A 24,009-nucleotide genomic window follows, 5' to 3' on the forward strand; every position below is an offset into this window, starting at 1 on the left:
TAACATAAGAAGTCACTATATCGGTTAGAAACAAAGTGAGTGTGAAACAGATTCTCCACCTCTTCTCATCCCTCTTCAAAAATTAATAATATCTGCTGACTTTATTATCCAAAAGAATAAACCCCTGAGTTGAAACAGCTCATGTTGAAGGATATTATGACAATAGCAAGTGAAGGGGAAGTACAGCAGCCATACACCTTTAAGCTGTCTGCTATCAAAGCATGCACTGGCCCTCAGGTCAGCACATTGGGGACTGACTGATAGGGAGTTTGGGAAAAGTGGTGGTATTTTATATAAAGCTGTAGTGTGTCATTAAAGGAAAGCTTGCAGTCTTGCAGGCTCTCCACAGTTCTGCAGGAAGCGTAGGAATAAAAGCATGGTAAAGAAATGGAGAACTTCTGCTAAGTCCTGTAGTCGTTAGAGAACTGCTACAAGCTGAGGAAACTTTTTTAGTCTCCAGTGCCATTATCCTTATATAACCTTTTGCATAACATTCATCAGCACTCTTCTCATGGTGAAATGGGTCTGTGAATATACAAATGAATGCAGTTGTCTAAGTAAAATACAATCTTCCAGAATCCTGCTGGCTCAAGATGTGTTGCAGAACCTCTTCTGACAGTGAACCTGGATTAAGGATGTTACAAAATTGTGGTGCTTTCTAGAGTACTAGGGTTGTGGTGTTTTGTTTTGGTTGCTTGTTTGCTTGCTTTTGTCATCATTTGTAGGGTTTGGGGGATGTTGCTATTCTGATAAAATCTCTTTCAAATTAAATACCTTCCCCCCAAAGTAAATTACCTTTGCAAAATGTGTCCTATATATGCTATTAGGATGCAGACTGCTTAAGTGATCTGTAACTGCTGTGTGACCAGGTAAATACCACTTTCTGCAGACAGTTGATGTTAGGTTGACCCTGATGATCACTGCTAATGGTAATACCCATGTGGTTTCATTTAGTGAAGTCCTCTGTGTGCAAGTGTGTGTGAACAGAACTTTAGCACAGCTGATTTGGTTAATGCTGAGTTTTCAGATTAGGCTTTAGTGTGTGACATTTTATTTTGTGATGGAAAAAAAAGAATGAGGGAGGAGAGGGGAGTGAGAAATATGAAGTACCTGATATGTGTAAACTGTGCTTGGAGGCATTATTGTATTGTAGGGAAGATAGAGGGAGATGGATGGTTACATTGACAGGGTACCTCATCCATGTAGCAAGCTGTGCCTGTCAAAACAGTGATGCTCTGTAGAATGCATTTTTATGTAAAATGTATGTTTAACCGATGTACAATGAGTTAAGAGTTTAGAAGTGACCAACTGGTTTATAATCTTACTAGGCTAGGAGTTGGCAAGCAGCTATTAGGGAGAGGAAAAAAAAAAGTTATCATAATGTGAATATGGTTATTCTCTAAAAGCCTCCTGCTTCCTGGAGGGGATTTACCTTTTCCCCCACTCATACCTATGATGGAGGACCAAGTGTCAGCCAGAGGAATGGCTTTATTATTGTGTGTTACGATGAGTGGTTTATTGGAGTTTCTTCTGAGAGAAGTAGTAGGGACTCATGCAGACAGTATCTAGGTACCCAGTTTACAAACAAACAGACAAACCCGAATGCCAAACCACAAAAACCATCACAAATCTTAAACAATCTTTAGTGGTAACTCTTTCCATTCTATACTGTTTTGGTTTTATCAAAACAAGTTTGATACAAGATTCATAACATTTGAAAGGACTCGTGTGTGTGGACTGACAAATTAGTTAAGCTTCCTTGCTTCTCCTGACAGTAAAGGGGAGGACCTAGGTGTGTGGAATTTACAAGATATATTAATGCAATACAGATACAATAGAAAAAAAGGGAAAGGACACCCACACTGCAATTTGAATATGGGAAAGATTAATGGAATTACAGTTTCTAACATATATATATATATAATTTATATATATATATATAAAACCTGTGGATAAGAAATGAGTTGGTTAAAAACTGTACACTTATACCATTACCTAACTTTAACTTTTATTTTGCAGTCACCAGTGTAAAAGAAAATGCTGAAAAGTATATGGAGATACTGGAGGATAAACTGCATAGGTAAGGATGATTATAAAGGAAACCTTTGTAAGCTTAAAAATGCTTGTTAATGCAGCATTGATATGCATAAAAGTGTTCAAGAATGTTTTGGAACTTGTGTTAGTATGATACAAAAAATTGTTCAAAGCTGGAAACCCTGTAAGTGTTATTGTGAAGATCTCTGTGGCTGTGCTCGGCAGCTTTGCCACCAGCCTATCAATGGATGCAGGTAAAAGAAAAATCACTGTGTTCCTAAGTGCATAGACCTGCTCTGAAGCGGTGGTCGGATGGCTGGAGAAAAGGGAGCACATGTATGGTTGGTGTGCATTGCTCAAGCTCTGGTCGGATGGCTGGAGAAAAAGGAGCATGCATATGGTGGGTGTGCATTGCTCCAGCTCTGCCTGCAGGTGCTGTAATTGGTGGTGTGAGCTCTTGAACACCCAGAAGCCCTGAAGTATTTGGGATGTGACAGCTGGTTGAAAAAATACTCATCTGTTCCTATGCAAAACCCAGCTCTGAGCAGAGCCAAGGAATCCCATACTAGAATTCTGGGCATCTTTAACAAGTAATGAGTCTTTATATAATAGTTTTGAAAGCATGCCATTTTGGGTGATTGTGGAAAACAAATAGAAACCAAGACAACAATGGAGATATTTTAAGAACTGAATCCTAATGCAGAATTTGCTTATTTTATGCCTTTTTTTTGCCTGCTGCCTTTTTTCTTTTTTTCTTTTTTTTTTTCCACCCCAAATGCTAGCATTTGCATTTCTTTCTCTTACTGTGTGAAAGGGGCTCTAGATCACCCCTTAAATTTTAGGCTACTCCTTGAAATAGGCTTAACAAATGTTGCAGTGCTGTTATAATGAATATTTTACATAAGTGGATTTTGCTTGACCTCATTATTTTTGGTTGTATATTTATAAAAAGAGGTTTCTAGATGTTTAGATTTGCTCACTCATACTTTTGAATATGGAAGTATTTATTTTGAGTAACTCTTAAATTTAAAAGCAATTTAGTGCTAAGTGAAAAATGATGGAAACAGACCTCAAGATCAAGTTGTGTGACTGTGTGCTGCCTAACCCCCTCTTAATATCATTTTACTTCATGACATAGTTTAGCAGTGAGCTTGGCAGTCCTGGGGTAATGGTTGGACTTTATGATCTTAAAGATCTTTTCCAACCTAGCCGGTTCTATGGCTCTATATACTCCAATCCATAAGCGTAAGACAAGTCTTAAGAACTTTCTGAGGGTTGTTGTTTTGAAAACAATATATAATATTAATATAATATTATAATTAATGTTTTAATATTAAAATATAATGTATAACACCATGTATTGATTTTTCTAGGCTGTATAGATTCAACTGACTTACCAGGCTCCCGGAAACAAGTAAATTTCTCTGTAGCTATTAAATACTTGGAGAATCTGTATGTTTCCCCACCACCACCACCTTCCAAGGATTCAGTAGATAGACTCTGCAGCTGTTATATGTTTTAATTTATTTATGCCTTTTCGTGTAGTTTTGGGGTTGTTTACCTGGACTTTTCTGCACCAGTATTTTGTATTAGTACACATTTTTGTGTATCTTGATAGGTGTTGTCAGTGACCTTGCAGCATGGTTTTTTCCACTCTTCTGCTATTTCTGGGAGACATTTCCATGCTAAACTGCTGGTATTCATCCTGCTTCTGTGAGAAGTATCATTTCAGGGGGAAGGATTAAAAGTTAAACCCTCTTTTTGGCACTACTTTATATTTTTGAAGCATATTTTGATGAGCAGTAGATGACCATTTCAAAGTTCCCTTAGAAGATGAAAGAGTTGTCAAATATTGTAATATAATTTGTTGCTTTTGTATGCAAGGGTTGCCTTTCTGAATACCCCATAGACCTGGCCTCAGTCTAGGTTCTCTATTGCAACCAGGCTTCAAAGGTTTGCTATTGAGATAAGCGTTCATCCAGCCTTTGCTGAGGACACAAATGCACGAAGTCAAAGTATATCACGGCAGCTGTACCTACACTTTAAGATGCAGTTCAGGGCTTGCCATCAGCTTCTGTAACAGACTGTTGTGGTGTTGCCAGGCTTCTAAAATTTTTCATCCTTATCTTAAGAATTAAAAATAAATAATAAAAAGCCCCAAACAGCACCCCCCAGCAACAATGAAACCCCCTAAAACTCACCAAATAAACCCAAACCAAACTCCCCCAAAACCTACTGCAGTGCTGGCCAAGCTCGCAGATGGTGAAGATTGAGTCCTGTAACAGTGTGACAGTTTTTCAATACGTACAGATGCTATTATTTTAAAAATAGTTTATCCCAAGTAATTAAGGGAAGAGAATTTCTTTTAATATTGGTGGAAAGAGAAAATCTCTGATATTTTTGACAAAAAGAAGTCTCTAAGATACTACATCATTAAAATCTTTTTTGTATTTATGCTAATAGATTTGTCATAGATACTTGTTTTTTAAAGGTTCTTTGGACTTTAAATAATTAACTACACCTGCTATACAGCTTGAGTAATTAAAAAAAGTAAGCAAGAGCCCAAGAGGCTTCCTCCCCTCCAAGCACCTACCCTTAGAGAAATAACTTGAGAAACTGTTTCTCCTTGTTTGGTCTTCATATAGATGCCCAGATTACTGCTTTATGTATATCATAACCTAAAAAAAGACTCTCTAAGGAAAGTTTAAAGAGTAAATTGTAAGTTCACGTTGTAGACAGAGGAAGAATTTGCATCTGGCTCATGGATGCACTTTTTTTGATGCCTTTGAAACCAGTAGAGGATCAAATCTGTGCAGCATGAATTCAAATAAGCTTCTAAAGTTTTTCCTTCAGCTAAAACATATAATTTTGCTAGGCGATGTTCTAAGTAGGAACCTAGACTCAGAACCCTTCAGTTTAAGAAATACCTCCAAAATAATATAGAACTCTTAGAAATGTGATTTTTGACTACTTTTATAATACAAGAGAATTAGTGAAGGAAACTCAGACCAAAACAGCTTTAATGAAGATTAAGGTTAAAAAAGTATCAGTTTTGTCAATGAAAATGTTTTCCCCCCTCTCCTTCTCTTTTGTTTAATTTTTTAAGAAGACTTTGAATATATTCCTCTTGTGATATTTTTTGGTTTTTACTTAGTTTTGGTTTTTTGGGAATAGGGGGTGGGGGTGGAACCTAGCTTATTCACTGGAGCGCCTTTTGGGGGGGTCTTGTTTTCAGGTTTTGTTTTTTAAACAAATGCAATACTTTTGACTGCAGTCTACAAAATATCTCTCTTCTCAAGTAGCTTTATAGAATGTCAATCTGATTAGAAAGAGTTCATTTAATAGCCTTGTGCCTACAGAAAAAAAGAAAAAGGGAAAATATGCACTGGGAAAAAAAAGGGAAAATATGCATTGACAAAAAAGGAAATGTGTTGTCTCTAATTTCACTCCAAAGAAAGTTAACACATTAAGTATACAAATCACTGGGCAGTGTTTTCTCCTTTTGAAGTATAGCTTGTATTCTGAACAGGGGATTGGCAACTGTTGAGAACGGTATCTTCCCGTCAAATAATAAGTAAATAGTGTGCACGCTGTCTCTTTTCCAATCACCAATATATATCAAGTCACTCCTAGGGCTTATACATTAAATCATTAGCTGCTCTTTTGAGAGTGTAAATATCATTGCCATCTCTTCCATAGAATCACAGAATAGTTAAGGCTGAAAAGGGCCTTAAGATCATCTTGTTCCAACACCCCTGCCGTGGGCAGGGACACCTCACACTAAACCATGTCACCCAAGGCTCTGCCAACCCAGCCTTGAACACTATGGTACACCTTACAAAGGTTATCTTTTGTTAGTTAAAAAGGAGATGTGCAAAAGAGGTTAAAGTTAGCATAATAAAACTCTGTGTTCAGTGAAGACATCTGTCTGTATGAATATCTGAAGTGCAAGAAGTTTTGCTTAGATAACTTCAGCTCATTACTTGAGATAAGGGATTTAAGAGGGATCGTACAGGAGAAGTTTACTTATAGATGTCTGATCTAGCTCATTGAAAGTCATCTGAGTATCTTCTTGTCTGACCCTTGTTCTTCCACAGAAAGTGCTTTACATCTCATTTCTTTCCACTCCAAGTGAAGGCTCTGCTGGGGTTTTATATCATTACCGTGACTAAAGTGGGCTTCTAGTCCGTAGAAGAGCCATGAACATGATCAGAGGACTGGAGCACCTCTCCTATGAGGACAGGCTGAGAGAGCTAGGCTTGTTCAGCCTGGAGAAGAGAAGGCTCCAGGGAGACCTTGGAGCAGCTTCCAGTGCCTAAAGGGGCCTGCATGAAATCCAGAGAGTGAGTTTTTACAAGGGAGTGTAGTGACAGGATAAGGGGGAATGGCTTTAAACTAAAAGAGTGTTAGATTATTATCTAATTTAAATTAAATATTAGGAAAACTTCTTTCCTATGAGGGTGATGAGGCACTGGCAGAGGTTGCCTAAAGGAGTTGTGGGTGCCCCATCCCTGGAAGTGTTCAAGGCCAGGTTGGATGGGACTTTGAGCAACCTGGTCTAGTGAAAGGTGTCTCTGCCTGTGGCATGGTGATTGGAGCCAGATGATCTGTAAGGTCCAACCCAAATCAATCTATGATTCAGCAATCCAACTCTTTAAAGAACCACTAAATTCTGCCATAGGTGAGCTGAAGTCGTGTAAATGGTTGAAGGTCATGAACTGAGCCCACAAAAGAGTGCTAGAAAGCCATAAGAGCAGAAAATTTGGGTTGGGGTTTTGTGCTTAAATGCTATCTGTCTCCTAACTCATTAGTTGAATGGAAGTGACCAGATTACAAAGTGTGTGGGGTACCAATAAACACCTTTGAAATGAATGGAGATGGAGAAAGGGTGCTAAGTTGTGTTTGGCTAGGTACTTGGATGTGGGAATACAAGTCTAGACTTGGGGTTTGTAAATATTCACTTTTTGAAGATACCAAAAAAATCACCTACATTTTAAATGGTTAAGAAAACTTTGATATGTATTTCTGCATGAAAATCCTTCATCTTCTGGGTTATTTGCTAGCTCTTGCATATCTCAGTGAAGTCATGTGATATGAGCACTTATGTCTCTGTCACATTTTACATGTGCCCTGTATTTCATTAAATCTCTGTCCTAGCTTCAGTCTGTTTCCCTTCCATTGTAGAGGAGGTTGTGTGAGAATACATGTGCATAGAAAGATTGATCTCTATGAGAACTGTATTTGATAGCTGGAGAAATGAAAACAAAAGTGTGGAACAAGGTAAAATTGAAAAAATAAGAATTATCTTTCAGACCATTGCCCTTACAGAAGCTAGTAAATGTTCCCCAGTAAATACAGTTATCTGATAAAGTGCTGTGCAAAACCAGGAATTCAGTTACATCACTGAAACGTGCAGCAAAAGGCTCTGGTTCTTTCAGCTCAGTCTTACCTTTGGAGACACTGCTACACTATTCTTGCAGCAGCAGAGAGAAATAAGGCATTTTATAAATTAAATAAACTTTTTCTATACTTTTTTTATATTTCTTTATACCAAAGCAAAACTAAGATGAATGGTGCAAATCAGCTTCATGAGATTTAGGCTGAAATACCAATACTTTATTTTTCAAGTGTCTGTCTGCTAGATATCCATTGAAACATATTTGGAATATATTGCCCTTGTGAAACTTATTAGAAACTGATAATCTGCGAAAGCTTGTGCTCTTAAGCAGATGGAGTAAATGTAGCAGAATTATTAGAAGAGAACTTCATCTGAAGACTTCTTTTCTGTATGCTGTGAATGATCTGACATTTGCCCTCAAAACTGGGGGTTTTGGCATACCAAATATTTCCTGAGTGACATTGCATGTTAACTTGAAAGTTTTGCCTGAACCATAGCCTGAGCAATTAATGACAGATATGATGCTGGATGAAGGAGCATCTCACAAGTGAAAATACATCTTGAGGGGGAAGGAGGCAGAGAGCAAATGAAATGCCAGGCAAAACCGAAGTTCTTGGGAGCATCATTTATCCTTCTGCATGCACTCAGAATGTAAGAGCCAGCCTTTCATGGAGAATTGAACCTTGAGGCAGCAGAAACCCCAGAAGGAGCTGCCTTCATCACTAATTAAACAATTAGGTCCTTAAACATTTCTCAAGCCTGTAATGATTTTCTACTGTGAGGTCTCTGTGTCCAACTGGAGCTTTCTAGCATCCTGCATCCACCCAGAGCCCTGTTTGAAATCTGTGATATCCAAGCATACAAGTACAAGCTTGCAAATGTTGAGCATTTTAATGACAAAGCTCTCCTGTGGCCATCTTCAGACTTTTATTTTCTGTAAGGGTAAGATTTCATCTTGGGCTCTTAGTGTCATGTATGTCATTGTGTAGAAAACCTGATGTTTGCTAGAGAACTGCTCTGCTAAGGCTGCTGAGTAAGGCTTTTCAAAAGCTTTTCGCTCTCGTGCAGAAGTGCAGTCATGCTTGGGAGTGCCAGATGGCCTGCAGTAATTTGTGTGACCTGTGACCTGCCTCAGTTGCACTGAGGGCCATTTTAGCTGCTGGTAGTATCTTAGGAGTGCAGAGCTAAGACTGCAATGCCGTCTTTGGCTATGTCCCCAAGACTGTGTTTTTCTCTGTGCTTCCAAGAGAGCACACAGCCCCATCCCTTTGGTGGATAATGATCTGATCTTATTTTGCTTACCGGCAGTTTTGCTGCAGGAGTGTTAAATGCAGTTTAGACAAGATACTAGATCCTTCTAGTGACTCATTTAGTCCCTTTCTTCTTCCCAGCTGGTCTAAGTCATACACAGCTGTGAGAACATTAGCTCTGAAATTGTGAGCAGCAGACACTTTATATGCGGTGATGCATTCCTTTATATCTCATGGCCCACATGGTGATGGCTTCTAAATCCCTTATCATAACTGCCTCAGGCTGCAAACAGCTTTTTTATACCAGCCGATGCAAAGATGACATTTCTTGAGCTGAGGGAATTTAATGTGATTGTGCTGTTCTCCAGGCCTCCAGAGATAATGATGTGGCTTCCATTCGTCACAAACATGGGACTTTTTAGTGGCTTTTTCTAATTCCTGGATAGGAATTGTGAAAGTTTTTGGGAATAATATTGTTCAAGAGTAGCTGGTGACAATTACATGGAGGTGTTTTATTGAGCTATTTTCTGAGTTATTCTGCAAGAAAGAGGAAATGAATAAATGCTGGTATGTGCTTTGCCATTTTTGAATGATACAGCACCTGGTAGCTTCACAAATGTATGTGAAACCTTTCTTCTTTAATTGATTCTCTTTCAGTGTTTGTCTTGGTTGATTTTCAGTTCAATAATGTTTGTTTTCATGTTAATGGTGGCTTTTTTCAACTCACGGATGCACAGTACAGGAAATGTAGTGGGGTCTTACTCTGCTGTGTGGTGTGGTCATCTGCATGGCTCCTGGTTCGCTGAGGTAGGAAGAGGATTGTGTGTGATTAGGACAACTTGCATTTACTGAAGAAGCAGAAGTCAAACCCAAGGTGTGTTTTACCTCATCTCATGAATCTGTAATTATTATTTTTTTTAAGGGTTTCAGTAAATGCCACTTGACTAGTTCAGAACAAATGTGGCTGCAATCTGCTTGCTGAAACTCCTAGTCCAAGCATGCATTCTGTATCAGAAACTTGCGGTTTTCGCATGCAAGCAATGTTTTTAATGCATTTGACCACATCATCTTCACTGAATTCTGTCCTTTCAGACAAGACATCTGACGTCCTGAAGGGTCCAGGTCAAGAGTAATTGCCACCACATCACATTCCAGTTTACATGAACAGTCTTAAAACAATTAATCTTTTCCCTTATTATCCACCCTATTAGCTAAATGCCATATGTCTCAAGTCTCCTTTATAACATACTAAGTTTCAGAAATGTTTCTGGGAGCAGAGCTGGGTATGAATGATCTTTTTCAAGGCCAGGTTGGACGAGGCCTTGGGTGATATGGTTTAGAGCGAGGTGTCCCTGCCCATGGCAGGGGGGTTGGAACTTGATGATCTTAAGGTCCTTTCCAACCCTAACTATTCTATGATTCTATGATTCTAATAGCATGACACACTGAAGGGACAGTGTTTCATACCGTTGATGGTCCTAAAGCTGGTTGAAGATTGTCTTAGAGCACATCAAAAGGGCTGTGTGTCCTTGTGGATGCATAGCTCTCGTACCTACTTATGACTTCTCTACTGTTCCTGTCTATATGGGATATTTGTCCTGGTAATGTTGCAAAAGCATTGCAGTGTCACCAAACCCATGTGAGGATGATCAGACACTTGACTTGGGAGAATTGGTTCTCTTTGTTGCGTACAGTTGCTTTGTTTCAGTTACCTTATTCTTTAGTCTACATGAGAGACACTGTCCTGAAAACAGCATCTTTGTTTTTAAAGGCTCATGTTTTCCTGATACTCTAGTTTGAAAACTGCCTATGTCATAGCACTTACTTTGCTGTGGAAAGGTTATGATATTATGAATTGAAGGGTTATCGCTTCATCTGTGTAGCTGGTTACAAGAACATAGGAACTTGAAAACAAAAATAGTGTTTTAAATAGATTTCTGTAGGGGAGGGAAAAATGGGCAAGATCCCACTGATCTTTTGTTTTGTTACTATTGTAGTGAGGGAAGATTACTTGCCCAAAATATTAATGAATAAAAGGAGTGAATAATGAAAAGCAAACTGCTAAGAGTGCTAGTTAATAAATTACAGGTAATTCTTTGGTTGCTGTATTGGCCCAGCCTGATTTGGGAGATACATGCTCTTTTTCACTAGTTCTGGAAACTTAATTTTCACAATGGTGAATCTAATTAACAAAGTAGAAGAAACTAAGTATCCTTTCTTGCTCTATTTCTTTGGTTTTCCTCTGCTGTAAATATTTGTGTGCTTTCTTTTTTCCTAATGTTTGCTGTTCTTCTTTAATTGCTCTATCTTGAAGTTAGCATTCTTAGAGAGACAGCTTTCTTATTCTCCTCCTGGTGTTTCTTTTATTGTAGCTTCTGTCTCCCACTTGTCTCATTTCCACATTGTAAATTGTATTCTTACCTTCTTTCTTTTATTTCCAACTTCATTCCTTAGCACACCTATTTCTGTGTATCTCCTCTCTGTATATCATGGGGGTTGGAGGGAGGAGAGTTGGATGGCAGGAATATAATTAAGCACTTAATTCACAGAAAACCTATTAGTTTTAAAACACAGCAGATACTTTTTTGAGATATCATAGATTGCATGACCACAGTGTAGGTTCGTATTATCTTCATAATCACTTGCAATACATTTGAAAATGCCTGCAATGTCCAGACAGAGTATACTATCTTGGAAGCTCTTAGTAAGTTTAAATAATCTTACAAGCAAATGGATTCACCTAGATTAACTGGGTCTGTAGCAAAGGGGACAATCTTCGTTATTCCTTCGGTTTCTAGATGTGAAAAGTACAGCTAATGCTTACAGGGATGAAAATTGAAATAATCTCTCTGGAAGTGCAGCAGATTAGAGTTTGAAATCATGTCTCTGCAGTGTAATACGTATTTCATCTTTAGGGTGCCATGTGCCAGCGGAGATCATTCGGTAGGCAAGCTCACGTCTCATGCCAGGGCACAACTCTTGGTCCCCAGCCTGAGCTTGTGTATTTCAACACTGGCAGAACTAATATTTATACCTTTCTATAGATGAAAAGCATTTTGTACGACCAGTAAAAAAGGAGGACAAGGAATGCAATCTGCTTTATCCACTAAGAGAGAAAATGAAGAAAGAAAACAAAACCTGAGCAAAAAATCCCCATTGATTCTGTCTAATGGCCTTCACAATACAGGAGATAATTGAACTGATGGCACTCTCTGTGTCTTTTGTGGCAATAGCAAGGACCTTCTGAGTCTGCAGTGATAAAACAATTGCTTGCTTCAAGGGAAGGAGGAGTTCTTTTTAATTCCTGAGGACCCACCTGCTGGATAAAGGTGTGGAAGAAGATTTTTTTTGCAGAAAAGGAGAGGTGTGATGGGGAGGCTTTTGGGTCCAGCGGTTGTCTGGGGGAAGGTGACAAAACATTTCCTTTTCCACTCTAAGTCCTAGTGGTGAGTTAGTATTGCACCAATGTGTACTTGGTGTATATATGTGTATATATATATAGTGCCCTGAACATTTTTAGTGACTGACTTCTGTATGAGACAGTAAGAAGTGAAGAAGGGCACAAGAACTGCAAGCTTAGCAGTTGTTGTCTGCTTTTTTCTTTTTGCATTTTGCCTGTTCAGGGATGCTGGGTCCCAAATAATTGATTTCTTTTTTCCTTTTTAATTGGGAAGAGGGGGAACTGTGGCACATGACTGTACTGATTTGTGAGAAGTAAGGGAAAGCTCTGTTTGGTTTAAATCTAATCTCAGCATTGAAACTAAATTTGTTTCTAGGGGGGGAAAAAACGGAGGCCAGATTTGAGGCTGGTTTCCAGTGTCTGTTAAAGCTTTAGAAGAAGCAAAGCACACCATCACACAGCCTTTAATAAGTCTGTCCATATTAATTCAGGTTTCATCTAGATTAGAGCTTTTTCAAAGTTACAGAATTAACTTGAGTAGTTTGCAGCATTGGCAAAGACAATTATTCATGCTTATTCATGGAAAAGCTTGCCTGCCTACCCCCATTCCCTCCAGACTCTTTGTCTTCCATTCATTTTATACTTAGCCTTGCAAAAATCATCAGAGGGCAAGGCTGGGTCTCCCCTTCTAAAACCAGAAAGCATTGCTTAAAAAGAAAATATGTTGAAAGTTCACAGCCTTTCTAGCTGGTTAGTAATTGTGTATTTTGTTAGGATCTTTTCTTACTCTGTGTGCCTTTTTCTTAGGCTACGTTGTTCTGGTGCTGATCAGTCATGCCTGAAAAGCTAGAGTTCAACACTGTGCTGAAATTCATTAATGTCACAGTAGTCTTTTATGCTGCTCATAAAACTTGCCTCATCAGGAATAAGTAATTCTACATCACTTTGCTGCTTTGATGTGCTCAGATTTCCCTATTTTGGAGCAGAAGTAATATTTTCCTTTTTTTCCCCATCTGTTTTCTCATCTCTTTCTATTTGATTCAATTACATGAATTTTATTAGGAGTTTAATATTCATATTTCGTTTGTGAATCAGTGATGCTTTTCATTGCGGAGAGTATCCCATTTTGTGAATGGCGAATGCTTAACATAACTGACAACAGCCATACTGGCTTCCTCTTCCCTGAGAGTAGGTTGTGTGGTTTTTGATGTGGAAGCCTATAAAATTTTTCGTTTAGGTACCTATGCTAATGTACGTTTGCATTAAGGAAGGAAAGGTTGATACAAAGAGCTTTAGTTATTTGCTTTTTAACAGTTTTCCATTTCCAATGGCTCTGAGAGATTTCTACCTTATGGCTCCACTGGACTTCATAAAGAATGTTCAGCTGTTGACCTCATCCTGGGATTTTCAGGGGGTGTTTGAAGATAAGGTCCAAGACCATCAACTTTGAGGATGAATTTGCAGTGTGCTATAGATGCTGAGGAGTTACCTTTGGATACTTGTTCAAGCTAAAGGACAGTGGTTTCATCGTCCCATCCAGATAATGGAGAAAATGTTCAACAGGAGGTGCTGGTGGTATTTGCAGATGTTTTGTTAGGAGCATAGTGTTGGGTAAGAGGCACGCTGGAAATTAGGAACTGATTTTGAAAAATGGATAAAAAGACATCTACTTAAGCAGAAGACTGTTTCCAGCAATTTTATGGGACTTTCCCAGTCTTTTATTTTTACTGAAAAGTGAGTTCATAATGGATGTAAACTCCTCAAAGTACTCCTCTTTGCCCACCAGCATCACCTGTTCCTTGCCCAGCTCTGCTCTGCCGTTGTGTTCTCTGTGAGCTGTTTAATGCAAACCTCAACCTATCTTAGTTGTGAGCAAAGAACTATGTGAAGAGAGGGGAGGGATATGCAAAGCTGTGTATCACCTCTGTGTTCATGGCATCTAGCTTTTGCTCTCTTACCATGTCCCTTTGGTGGCTCCATATAAATGAACATACAGAGTGAGAAAGACCTGCTCCTTTCTGAACTTGGCAAGAAAATTGTTCAGAGTTGGATATGTATTTTCCTACTGCTGCAGGTTTTGAGTGCATTCCTGAAGACAAGACTTAAAAACAGTTTGTGCGTTTCTTGGAAGCTTTGTTGTCTCTCCTGAGCAGGATTGCCATCAACAGTAGTAACATAGAGCAGTCAAGGAAGATGAGGATGGACATCTCTGTGTCATCTGCCTGCTGTCCAGTAGTGCTGCTAAATCCTCCTGCCCTGTATTTGAACAGCACTTTGCACAAAGTGCTGACTGGCCAATTAGACACAAGCATCGTGATAATTAAAGCAGCAGAAATAAAGTATCACCACCTGCATAGCACGAGTACGAAGAGGTAGGGTAGCTCCATCTTGCACACAACCTGGATGGTCTTTCCCAATAGCATTTGTAAGCATTCATTGCTTAATGTACTTGCTGCTAGGAATGTGCTGTATCATTTTGGGAAGGCACACAGGCCCCAGCAGTTAAGAGTGTGCTGTCAGCAGTGCAGGCTTCATTGCAGCTAACAGGATCCACCCAGGGAGGATCTGTAGACACCACCCTTTCTCTCTTGCTCTTTTTGAGCCAGAACAGGATCTGGCTCCTGACTTTGACCCTGTAGCTACAATAGGTCATATCATGCCCTTGGACATTTCATAGGAATTCCATAAGCACGTGTCTATTGACATCACAATTTGGCAAGCACTCATTTTTCCAGGTGTGTCTTCCTGGTCACAGAGGTTGAATTTCAAGGTACATTTCCACATCATAACAATATATAGTCTCTCCCAATTGTATATTTTCTAAAAGGACATTCCTTTGTCCTGTTGTTTCCAACTGTTATGTATGCCTAATTCCTGCTCAGTCAGTAGAACCCAGAATGATTCACATTCCCAGATTCACTTGACAGTGGAAGTCTAAATCTGTTATTTATTTCAGAGAGAGGGACTGTACTATAAACTGTTGGATTTTATATTGGAGAACAGAATAAAAATGATAGGAGAATTGTAAATCCTTTCTGTGTGCTTCTTAACGCATGCGGTCAGAGACTCTAATAAGCAAGGAGAGATCAAGCTTGTTATTCTAATTGCTCTGTGATAAGAATGCATTCTTCTGTTGGTATAAATAGCCATTGCTGCTATTGCAGCAGAGTGGTTTTGTGGCAGCTGAGAATGTGGCCTCAATGGAAATGCTGTGCTTTCTTCCTGTGCCATACTTTTGGAAGCAAATGCATTTTCTTGGATTTAGAACTGGCTTTGACTTTGAAAGCCACTGAATTACTTCGGTTTCAGTAGAAGTTACTAGAATTTAGTCTTGTGCAGCAGCTCAGCTGTTTGAGCAGAGTTTAGATGAATACATAGATCTTGAGATGCATGCTTGCCAAAATGAGGGCCTAATTGATGCCTCTCCTTTAAATCTGATTTCAGATCAAATATTAAATAGTGCAGAAAAAAAATAATCTTATTCCAGCAATTCCCATCCAGGCAAAAAACCCCAACCAACCTGATCCGACTGTTTAATGACATTGTGGGGCATTGCTGTTATTGCAAGAGCCAAAGGCAAGCAGCATGGAGACTGAGTTATCAGTTAGTACCAAACTTGAAGGTGCTTTATCAGATTATGAACGAGGTGAATGATAAACAAGCGTTTAGAAGCTGGCTTTATGTGGACAGCTTATTAAGAAGAATTCCCTGGTAGCTTTCTCCTCATCTGTCACAGTTAAGCTTTTTACTCTTAGAATAGATTATTTCTAATAGATGTTTCAGTGGAGGTAGGGGCAGAGGACCATTACTTTGTTCCTTTTTTTAAAGACAAATAAATAGCCCTGAAAACAGGTACTAGATTTTCACATTATTTATTATTCAGTACAGTCAAAATAAATTGTATAGTAAACGTAGGGATGAAATTGGGCAGTAAATTCTTACTACAAGGTGCATTCCTTCTTCCCTTGTAAATTACTTAATTTCTTGCATTTGACATGTCGGTCCCATTCCTGCATCCACCTTGCATTAAGAATCAAAGTGAAAACCATCAGCTGCAGCAGTCTATCATTTTGTGTTTCCAGTGGAGATAAGTATAACACAGTGGCATTGAATATTGATAGAAAGATGAGAGGCTGTGATTAAAGTTTTGTGCTGGGTAAAATAAATGGGTAGCGGATTGATGAGAAAACGGCAAAAATATTGTTTGGCATTGTATGCTACCTTGTTTTTTATAATACTAATCAAATGTCCATTGTTGGTTTTAAGCACTAGAAAAATGGTTCCTCCTCCTTGTTTTGAACAGGCCCTTCAAGAAGGAAAATGCAGGCATAAATATGTACATTTCATGTAAAATACAAGGTGGCAGTTCAGACCTCAGGATGCTGTTATCAGGTTTTTTTCCTATGGGCAGGAAAAGATGTCATGATTATTAGCAGATTCATTTTAGATTTTAGTTTAGATTCTAATCCTACAGTATCCAGGGTGCAGTGGGTAACGTTTTGCTGAGCGGAAGAATTTGTGGATGATGTGTGCAGCTGATAAGCTTAATTTTTAAAACCATTTGACAGAAAATACTGTCAGATATTTATGTTTTTCTGTTTACTGACATCACTGTGAGGGGTTAAGTATGAATATTATTATATGAATATTGTTTCTTCTTTGTTGTTGTTAGCTTCTTTGAAAAATCTGAATGTCATAAAGGGAAGAACGTATTTTTTAAAGAAATGTTTTATGAAGCCGGTTCAAGTTAATAGCATTTAAAAGGTCTGAGAAGATTCCCTAGGAATCTTAGACTCCATCCATCATAATAGAATGCATTTCTCTTTTTTTTTTAATTATACGATGTATGGAATTGGTGATACAACCTCATTATGCATAGGTACAAAATGCTCAAAACCGATTTCAAGTATTAATGTGAGAATGTAATGACTCTTCATGTGAGAAATATTTTGATGCATTACATATAATTTAGATTTCATTACATATAATTTAGGGATGAGTGTGGAGTGGAATTTATGGGAAATATTACAACTTACATCTGGTTCATCACTTTGTTAACATGCAGGTATTGCTGTAAACCAATGATTTATTAAATCAGAATCTGTGGAACTAGAGAGAAAAATGTATTTCTGGAAGGAGATCGGACATACTGGTGCCCCTTGCAGTTAGTCCTGGGCAGTGTTTTGCTTCCAGCCCTTCCATCTAATAAAAGGTTTATCTTGCCTTCCCCACAAAAGGCTGTATTTTCAATAATATATCTCAGCTGCTGATAGAAATCATTCAGCTGCAAATGCAAATTAGGAAACTACCTACACTCACAGCTCCCTTTTGTTTATCTTGCTTTGACAATTTGGTATGCACATTTGAAAATCTGTCCCTCATTTTGTACCACTGTGAAATATATAATAGTTACATGGTACATTGATTTTTGCTTCAATGACAATACTATTATTTTAAAAGGAAAGCATTTATACAATATAAAAAGCATACTTCCTTCATATATGAACATCTTCACATCCATGTATCATCATGATTATGAGGTCCTTCACCAAGGATAAAACAATACAATTAAAATTGTTTAAAAATAGAACGTAATACATGTAAGCATAACACACGATGTTCATGTTCTCAGCTAGTTAATTCTGTAGTGCAGCATATACTTACTCTGCGCATGGTCTTTCACAGGACCTTCATCTAAAGGCACTGCTTGAAGCTACCACACATAATTAAATGGCAGAGTAGTAATATGGCAGTGTTACCTGCTAGGTAATAGCATGGAGGGGAAAGAGGGAGGGAGGGGGTGAAATAGAGTCAGGGAAGAAAAGAGTTTTCAACTGAAAGAATATAAAGACTGATGGAGATTGTCCCTGTAGTCAGACCTGCAGGAATACATGGTGCCTAAAGTGAAAGTTCAGATGGGCAAGGAGAGATGTGAAAAGTTAAGGTCCTTGCAGCAGGCAGCACCAGTCTTAAGGAGGTTGTGCAGTGTTTGAGTGGTTGCACCCCTGCATGGCATTTTTCCTTCCAAAGTGGTTTTGTTACATTTCAGTTCTGTAAGACTTTTTTTATACTGGTCCTCAGGTGTCTAGTGTTAGATATCTTGGATGAGCAGGTGTCTGCTCGTATTTGGGGCTCTCCACTAGGCTTTGTCTGGAATTTGGCAGTTGTTGGCAAGGAGGGGATTGAACTTGTTCTTTGTTTTGTTCACAAAGTCAAGAGCTCATAGCTTCTAATCCCAACATAACTTAAAAGACTGGTGGGTGTTCCCTAAGAGTATTGTAAAGGTCAGATCACTCAACAAAGAGACAGGATGCCTGGCTCCAGTTATGCTGCCTGCTGCACCTCCAGGTGTACTCATCCCTATTACATCCTTGATTAGAGGAGGGGAGGATGCCAAAGCTATCACAATGAGGGCTGGTTTGGCCTAGGAGCTCTGCTCACTTGTTTCATCAAATCTGTCCCTTTCTGCACATTTGCCTCCGCTCCTGGGATGCTGTGGAAAGCAGAGACACTGCTATCACCTGTTCTTAAAGATGCGTGAAAGTAGCGTTCCCATCTCGTGCTGTACTATCATGTCCTGTCTGATATGCTGGATGTCTTTTGTCTAGGAAGTTACACATTGGACTTGTCTGTGGCTCATCAGGTTTAGGTACTAGAAAGGTTAACCAGAGCAAAATTTTTGGGTGTTGAAGATGTAGGAGCCTAGGTTAGATGGGCATTGTGAGGGTTGCTTTTTGGGGCTCTTGTGGTTCTGGGCCAGAGTATTCTCTTAATAGGTCAAACATCACATTTAAAGAGGTTCAGTTATTTGTTGTTTTCTAGATATCACTGTGTTTTATAAGGAAAAAGGCAAGGTCACAGAAGCAAATTGCTTGTGCCAGAGAAAAGTACTGCGAACTGCAGACTAGGAGTTCTAGCTAGTCTCCAAGGCAAGTGTTAGAGCAGGTTGACATGTGGCCAGCGGAGTATGGACTCTCCTGACCTTCTGAGAATGAGTTTTGTTCTTACATGGAGAAGTGCAGTAATAGTGCTGAATAGCAAAAGAATGTTGTCAGTGAGTTTTGAAATAAAAGAGTGAGAAGAATGTCTCCTGCACTGGGGGACATCCAGATGATAGGAACAATATGAAGTCAGTTCATGAGATTTTCAGCTCCTTAGGAGAGTAGAGAGAAAGAGACACAATGCAAGGAATTGAATTGAGAAATTGAAGTTGTTATGAAGGGGTTTATAGGATTAGAGAGACTTGCAAGAAGAAAAAAAGCAGAAGACTTTTATTTCAGATGTTTAAAAGAGGTGACTTTATATTCTAGTGCACAGGGCAAGAGAAAAATAAAGTAAGTTTTGCTGTTCATCAGACTCCAGGTTTTCTGTTCTTTTCCCTGTACTACCTTTATGTCTGCTATTGCACACCAGCCAGATGGGGAAAACAGGGTTAGTGCCTCCCTTTCTAGAGCCTTGCATGAGCCACATAAGGGGATCATGAACCCTGTAGTCCACGGTTTGTTCAACAGGTCGGTTGCAGACATCTTAAAATATAACAGCTGAGGTGAAAGATCTGAAACTGATGAGGCTGGAAACCGCTTTTATTTTTATTTTTATTTTGTAATGAAGGAGAAAGGCAAAACATATTCCTGAAGTAGTAAATACTGCTTTCTTAAATCTAAGAAGGGCTGTTAATGCATGACTCTCAGTTAATGTGATAAACCAAATAAGAGGGGTGGATTTCTGCTACCAGTAGAGCAAATGGTTTTCTTCCTTCCTTCAAGTATTATTATTCCGTACTGTCTTTCCCTTGCCTCCTTTGTTCACTGCATGGCTGTTGCCTTAAGAAAAGGCAACAAAGGCATAACTAAATTTAGAGTAAGAAGAGCTAGTTCCTTCCTTTTTCTGTAAAATATAAATAGAAGTGGGTGACCAAAATATAGAGAAACTTTCCCTAGTTTGTACAATAGAGTGACAAAGAATAGGGATATAGAACAAAGTCTTTTGATTCTGCAAGCCTCAAAACTTTCCAATAATTTTAATTGTTGTAATGAAAATCCCTGGTCTTTCTACCAAACTGTTTTTGCTGCATTTTGTTTGCTTCCCTGTGAGAGAAGACCACCTTTATGTTCAGTGAATGAAGTGTTAACATGAGTACTAGGTACTGGGAAGAGGTAAGTTCATACTCTCTTGAATCTGCGCCTTAGTAATGCTACCTTCACCTCCTAAGATGGCTTTTGTTTATGCAGTTCTAAATAGATGTCTTATGATGTAGGCTTTTAGCTTCAGTCGCACTCTCTTGGCTTTCAAGATGTCTCTTACAGGCATTTCCTGTGAAGTAAGCAACTTCTTCTATCAACACAGTAGATTTCGGGGTATTACAAACCACTTTTAACAATTCACTCACCAAGGGGCACTAGAGATGATGAAGTTTAAAGTAGTGCCATCTCCCTGGCTGATTCTAGTTTGCTTTTGAAGAGATTTTGGGGGAGATTTTTTTGTGTGTGTGGTTTTGGGTTTTGTTTGTTTTGTTGGTTTTTGTTTGGTGGCTTTTAGTTTTTTGGGTTTGTTGGTTGTCTTTTTTTTTTTTTTTCAGTAGGGTTTAATATAAAAGCCTCTGCTATTTTTACATGGGCATGTTTTTATTTAGGCTGTAGTGTTCAGGAACTGAATGTGCCTTTTGTATGTATGCAGAGCCCTCAATAGGAAAGTCATGTTCTCCTAGTTCCAGTTAGTACTATAAATAGCTTTAGAATAATGTTGTGCTGAGAGACACATAGAGAGTCCCCACTGGTATCTTTGAGAATCTTGTGAAAAGACAGCAATATTCTTTGGGTTTCAAGGAAGGGAGAGAGAATCCTTGTTGGATGTGACTCTTGACATGAATTTCACCCAATGTGACATGTAGATTGAAGATAACCTCTAGTTTCGTTTTACTCTCTGTTCTCTGGTGTTGTTTCCTAGAAGACTACTTGAATCTTGGTAAAAGCATCTGCAATTACAATTCCATTTGCTACTTTATGAAGAGAACTCGAGGATAAACCTTTCTGTTCCGCATTAATCTCCTCCTGTCCATAAACATCTCAATTTCTCTGACAGCTCTTCCGTCATCATCAACTTGACCTAATCCAGAATACTTCCTGCTGTGTCCTTTTGTGTTGCTGTGGATGTGTCAGCCATTCTTCAAGTCAACTTAGGCCTGCTCTTGTAGATTCTTTATGCATAGTGTCCTTGAGATAAGATCTGTTCCAGCTATCCATCAGCTAAAAAAATTACTCAAGTTGAGTCTTGCATCTTACTACAACATCCATTTCCCTGAACATGACTTGACAAAAGCAATCTTGCCCTACTCTCATCCATTCAAAGAGCTGTTGACACTGCAATGACTGTTCTCTTTCCCTTAAGTTTTGTGTTTCTGATCATTTCAATTTGTTTGCTTTTCTCCATTGGTTCCCTCTGTCCTATCACATCACTTGTAACTACTAACTTTCAATGTCAAGGCTTCTCACAGTCTTACCACCTACTCAGTCCTTTTGTTCTCTTTTATTTTTTTCTTAAACCACATTGATATCAATCATTTGCCATTGCATTTTTATACTAACCTCTTTTACTTTTTTTTGCTCTTTTTTGCTTTTGCTTTTTTCTTACATGATTCCTTTATGGAAGGGTGAAGATTTTGGATATCCGCTGACCTTTTTCATGGCCTCCTGCAGGTCCTTAAAATGCTCATTCACTGTGATACCTCAATGTGCTTGACAGTGATTAGACTAATTAGTCACTGATGTAACAAATTAAACCACTGTACTGTAACTGATATGCCATGTTCAGTCCCCTGTTGTCTCTGTTTCTTTGAACATCCTTGTCTATATCTTGTACAAAGCCTGGCACTTTGTACTCATGAGCACTCGTGAACTTGGAAGTTCACAGTCTGCAAGTGATTAAGGTATGCTTTGTTGTTGCTGGGTCTATAAATGATTGGTGGATTGTGATTTGCTGTGGATTCCAGCAAACTGATCCTGGCACCTCCACTGAACTTGCCACATATGCCACTTTGTTAGTAAAATACAGACAGGCATATAACACCCAGAGGTTGATATATCATAAAATATTTATAAGTATAGGAATAATACAAAATCTGATCCCATCTTGATCCATCATTTTGAAAAGTTGTATATATGAAAAAACTTTATTCAGTAAAAGCATCCACATATTTTTGGCTTCATGGAGGCTGCAAATGCACTTTTAGTGTGGATTGAACATGAATAAACCAAACTCTGAAATTCAATTGAGCTTGATTTCACACCTGATGTAAAAGCCTAAAGATTTTTTCATGCTGGCAACAACATAATTTTGAATAATTTCGGTATGTGTTTGTCAGCTATTTGCAGCTTTCAAGTAATTTTCATTCAAAAAGTGTGTTTGAAAAATGCTTTTAGGCACTGAATTTCAAACACAGACTAAAAGATGCAGGGTTCTTGGGCTTGGGTATATAAGTTTAGTATATCCAACTGCATATGCATTCACTAATAAACTTTAAAAGTTCATCCTAACATCTCAGTGTCTTAGTTTAAGATGTATCAGAGTTTTACAGATATGGTGGTAAAACAAAGCTATTCTTAAACTAAAAGTAAGCTATTAGTGGTATGTTCAGTAACTGATGATTACTAAAACACGTGTCAATCAAAAGCATGTTGACTGGTGAGGTGAGACATGGCCCAATAACAGCAGCCCAGGCACTATTGCTCTGTACATATCTATATATATATTTATATATATTTGCTATTCATCTTGTCCACTGTGAATTCTGCATACATCACTATCTCTGCTCTAGTTTTGTCAGTAGAGCTCTCTGTTAAATTGAATAGCCAAACCAAGGTATCACTGGAAATCATGATTTAGGTTTCTAGTGTCTTTTCTAAGCCTATAATAATAAACCATATGCAGCTGCGAACAAACTTTTTCAAAAAATAGGTAAATGGGATTATGTATGTCTGCAAGGAAATGTTTTGGCTGTGTAACCATGATAAAATGACTAGAGAAACAGTGGAGGGTATGTTGTTTTTCTGGATTCGTAGGTGAAATGCTACCTGGATGGAACACAGGTGTAATCTAGTGAAGGTGGTTTTTCCTTTCTAATGAGCAATACTGTGATCTCCTTGGGGGAGACCAATTTGTGGACCTCATGATGAATTCTGCCTTCAATAAACATATATACTGACTCTAAGCACAGATGAAAAAGCTCAGCTTCTGGAGCGTAATTTTGTTCTCAGTCTCAGAATATTGCTGTGTGAATTTTATAGCTTGACATCTTGTAGAGTTTGTAGGGTTAAAAATGTACCTTTGTTAGGTTAATGAAATCAGTGTGAGCAGTGCAGCTCCTTTATCTCTTTCATTTAGAATAAAAGATAAGCTGGTATTTAATTTAGTCAGAAAAGCTGAAATTAAATAGCTATATTCCTTTTTTTAGTCACTTATAATCCTTATAATTATATAGTAAACAATATAATTTGAAAAGCACTGTGAAAAACTGAGGTTATTAGATATTAGCCTTGAAATCTGTCTGGAAGTGTGCATTTCCATGAGACACTGTGCTTTTGAGTCCCATCCGAGGCTCTGCCACTTATCTGCTGTATTTTAGCAGGCAACCTAATCTTTGGTCCTTAGAGACAACATGTATTAAATGAAGATGTGACCACATCTCTTCAGAGCAGTGTGATCTTAGTAATCAGTCAGTGTCTTGTTCTGATAAACTGTCTATGCCTAGAATTCCCATTTACTTCAGGTGGAAATACTTATTGAATGGATCTCAGAAGCAGTATTTGTAACATACATGGGTATCTCTGAGAGATGATCAGTAGATGAAAGGTATGAGGAAGTTGGGTATTTTGAATTTTTAACACTTGTTTATTCTTTGGTGGGATAACAAAGTAGAAATAAAAACCAAA

At 38.4% G+C, this 24,009-nt stretch overlaps 1 protein-coding gene across 4 annotated transcripts in view; it reads left to right on the forward strand.

The window, feature by feature from the left end:
• DISC1 (DISC1 scaffold protein) overlaps window positions 1–24,009 on the forward strand; it is a 221,195-nt gene that overhangs the window by 166,736 nt on the left and 30,450 nt on the right. For all 4 annotated transcript variants that reach the window (XR_009729304.1, XM_061378826.1, XM_061378825.1 and 1 more), the window contains one exon: window positions 2,020–2,080. Coding sequence is in view for 3 of the 4 variants with exons in the window: in XM_061378826.1 (XP_061234810.1) it covers window positions 2,020–2,080 (61 nt within the window). In the remaining variant the exon portion in view is untranslated. The remainder of the gene's footprint in view (window positions 1–2,019; window positions 2,081–24,009) is intronic.

This window comes from Neopsephotus bourkii, unplaced genomic scaffold, assembly GCF_033783945.1.
Source record: "Neopsephotus bourkii isolate Nb327-2 ecotype Australia unplaced genomic scaffold, CSIRO-AGI_Nbou_v1 NB_1767, whole genome shotgun sequence".
Taxonomy (NCBI): domain Eukaryota; kingdom Metazoa; phylum Chordata; class Aves; order Psittaciformes; family Psittacidae; genus Neopsephotus; species Neopsephotus bourkii.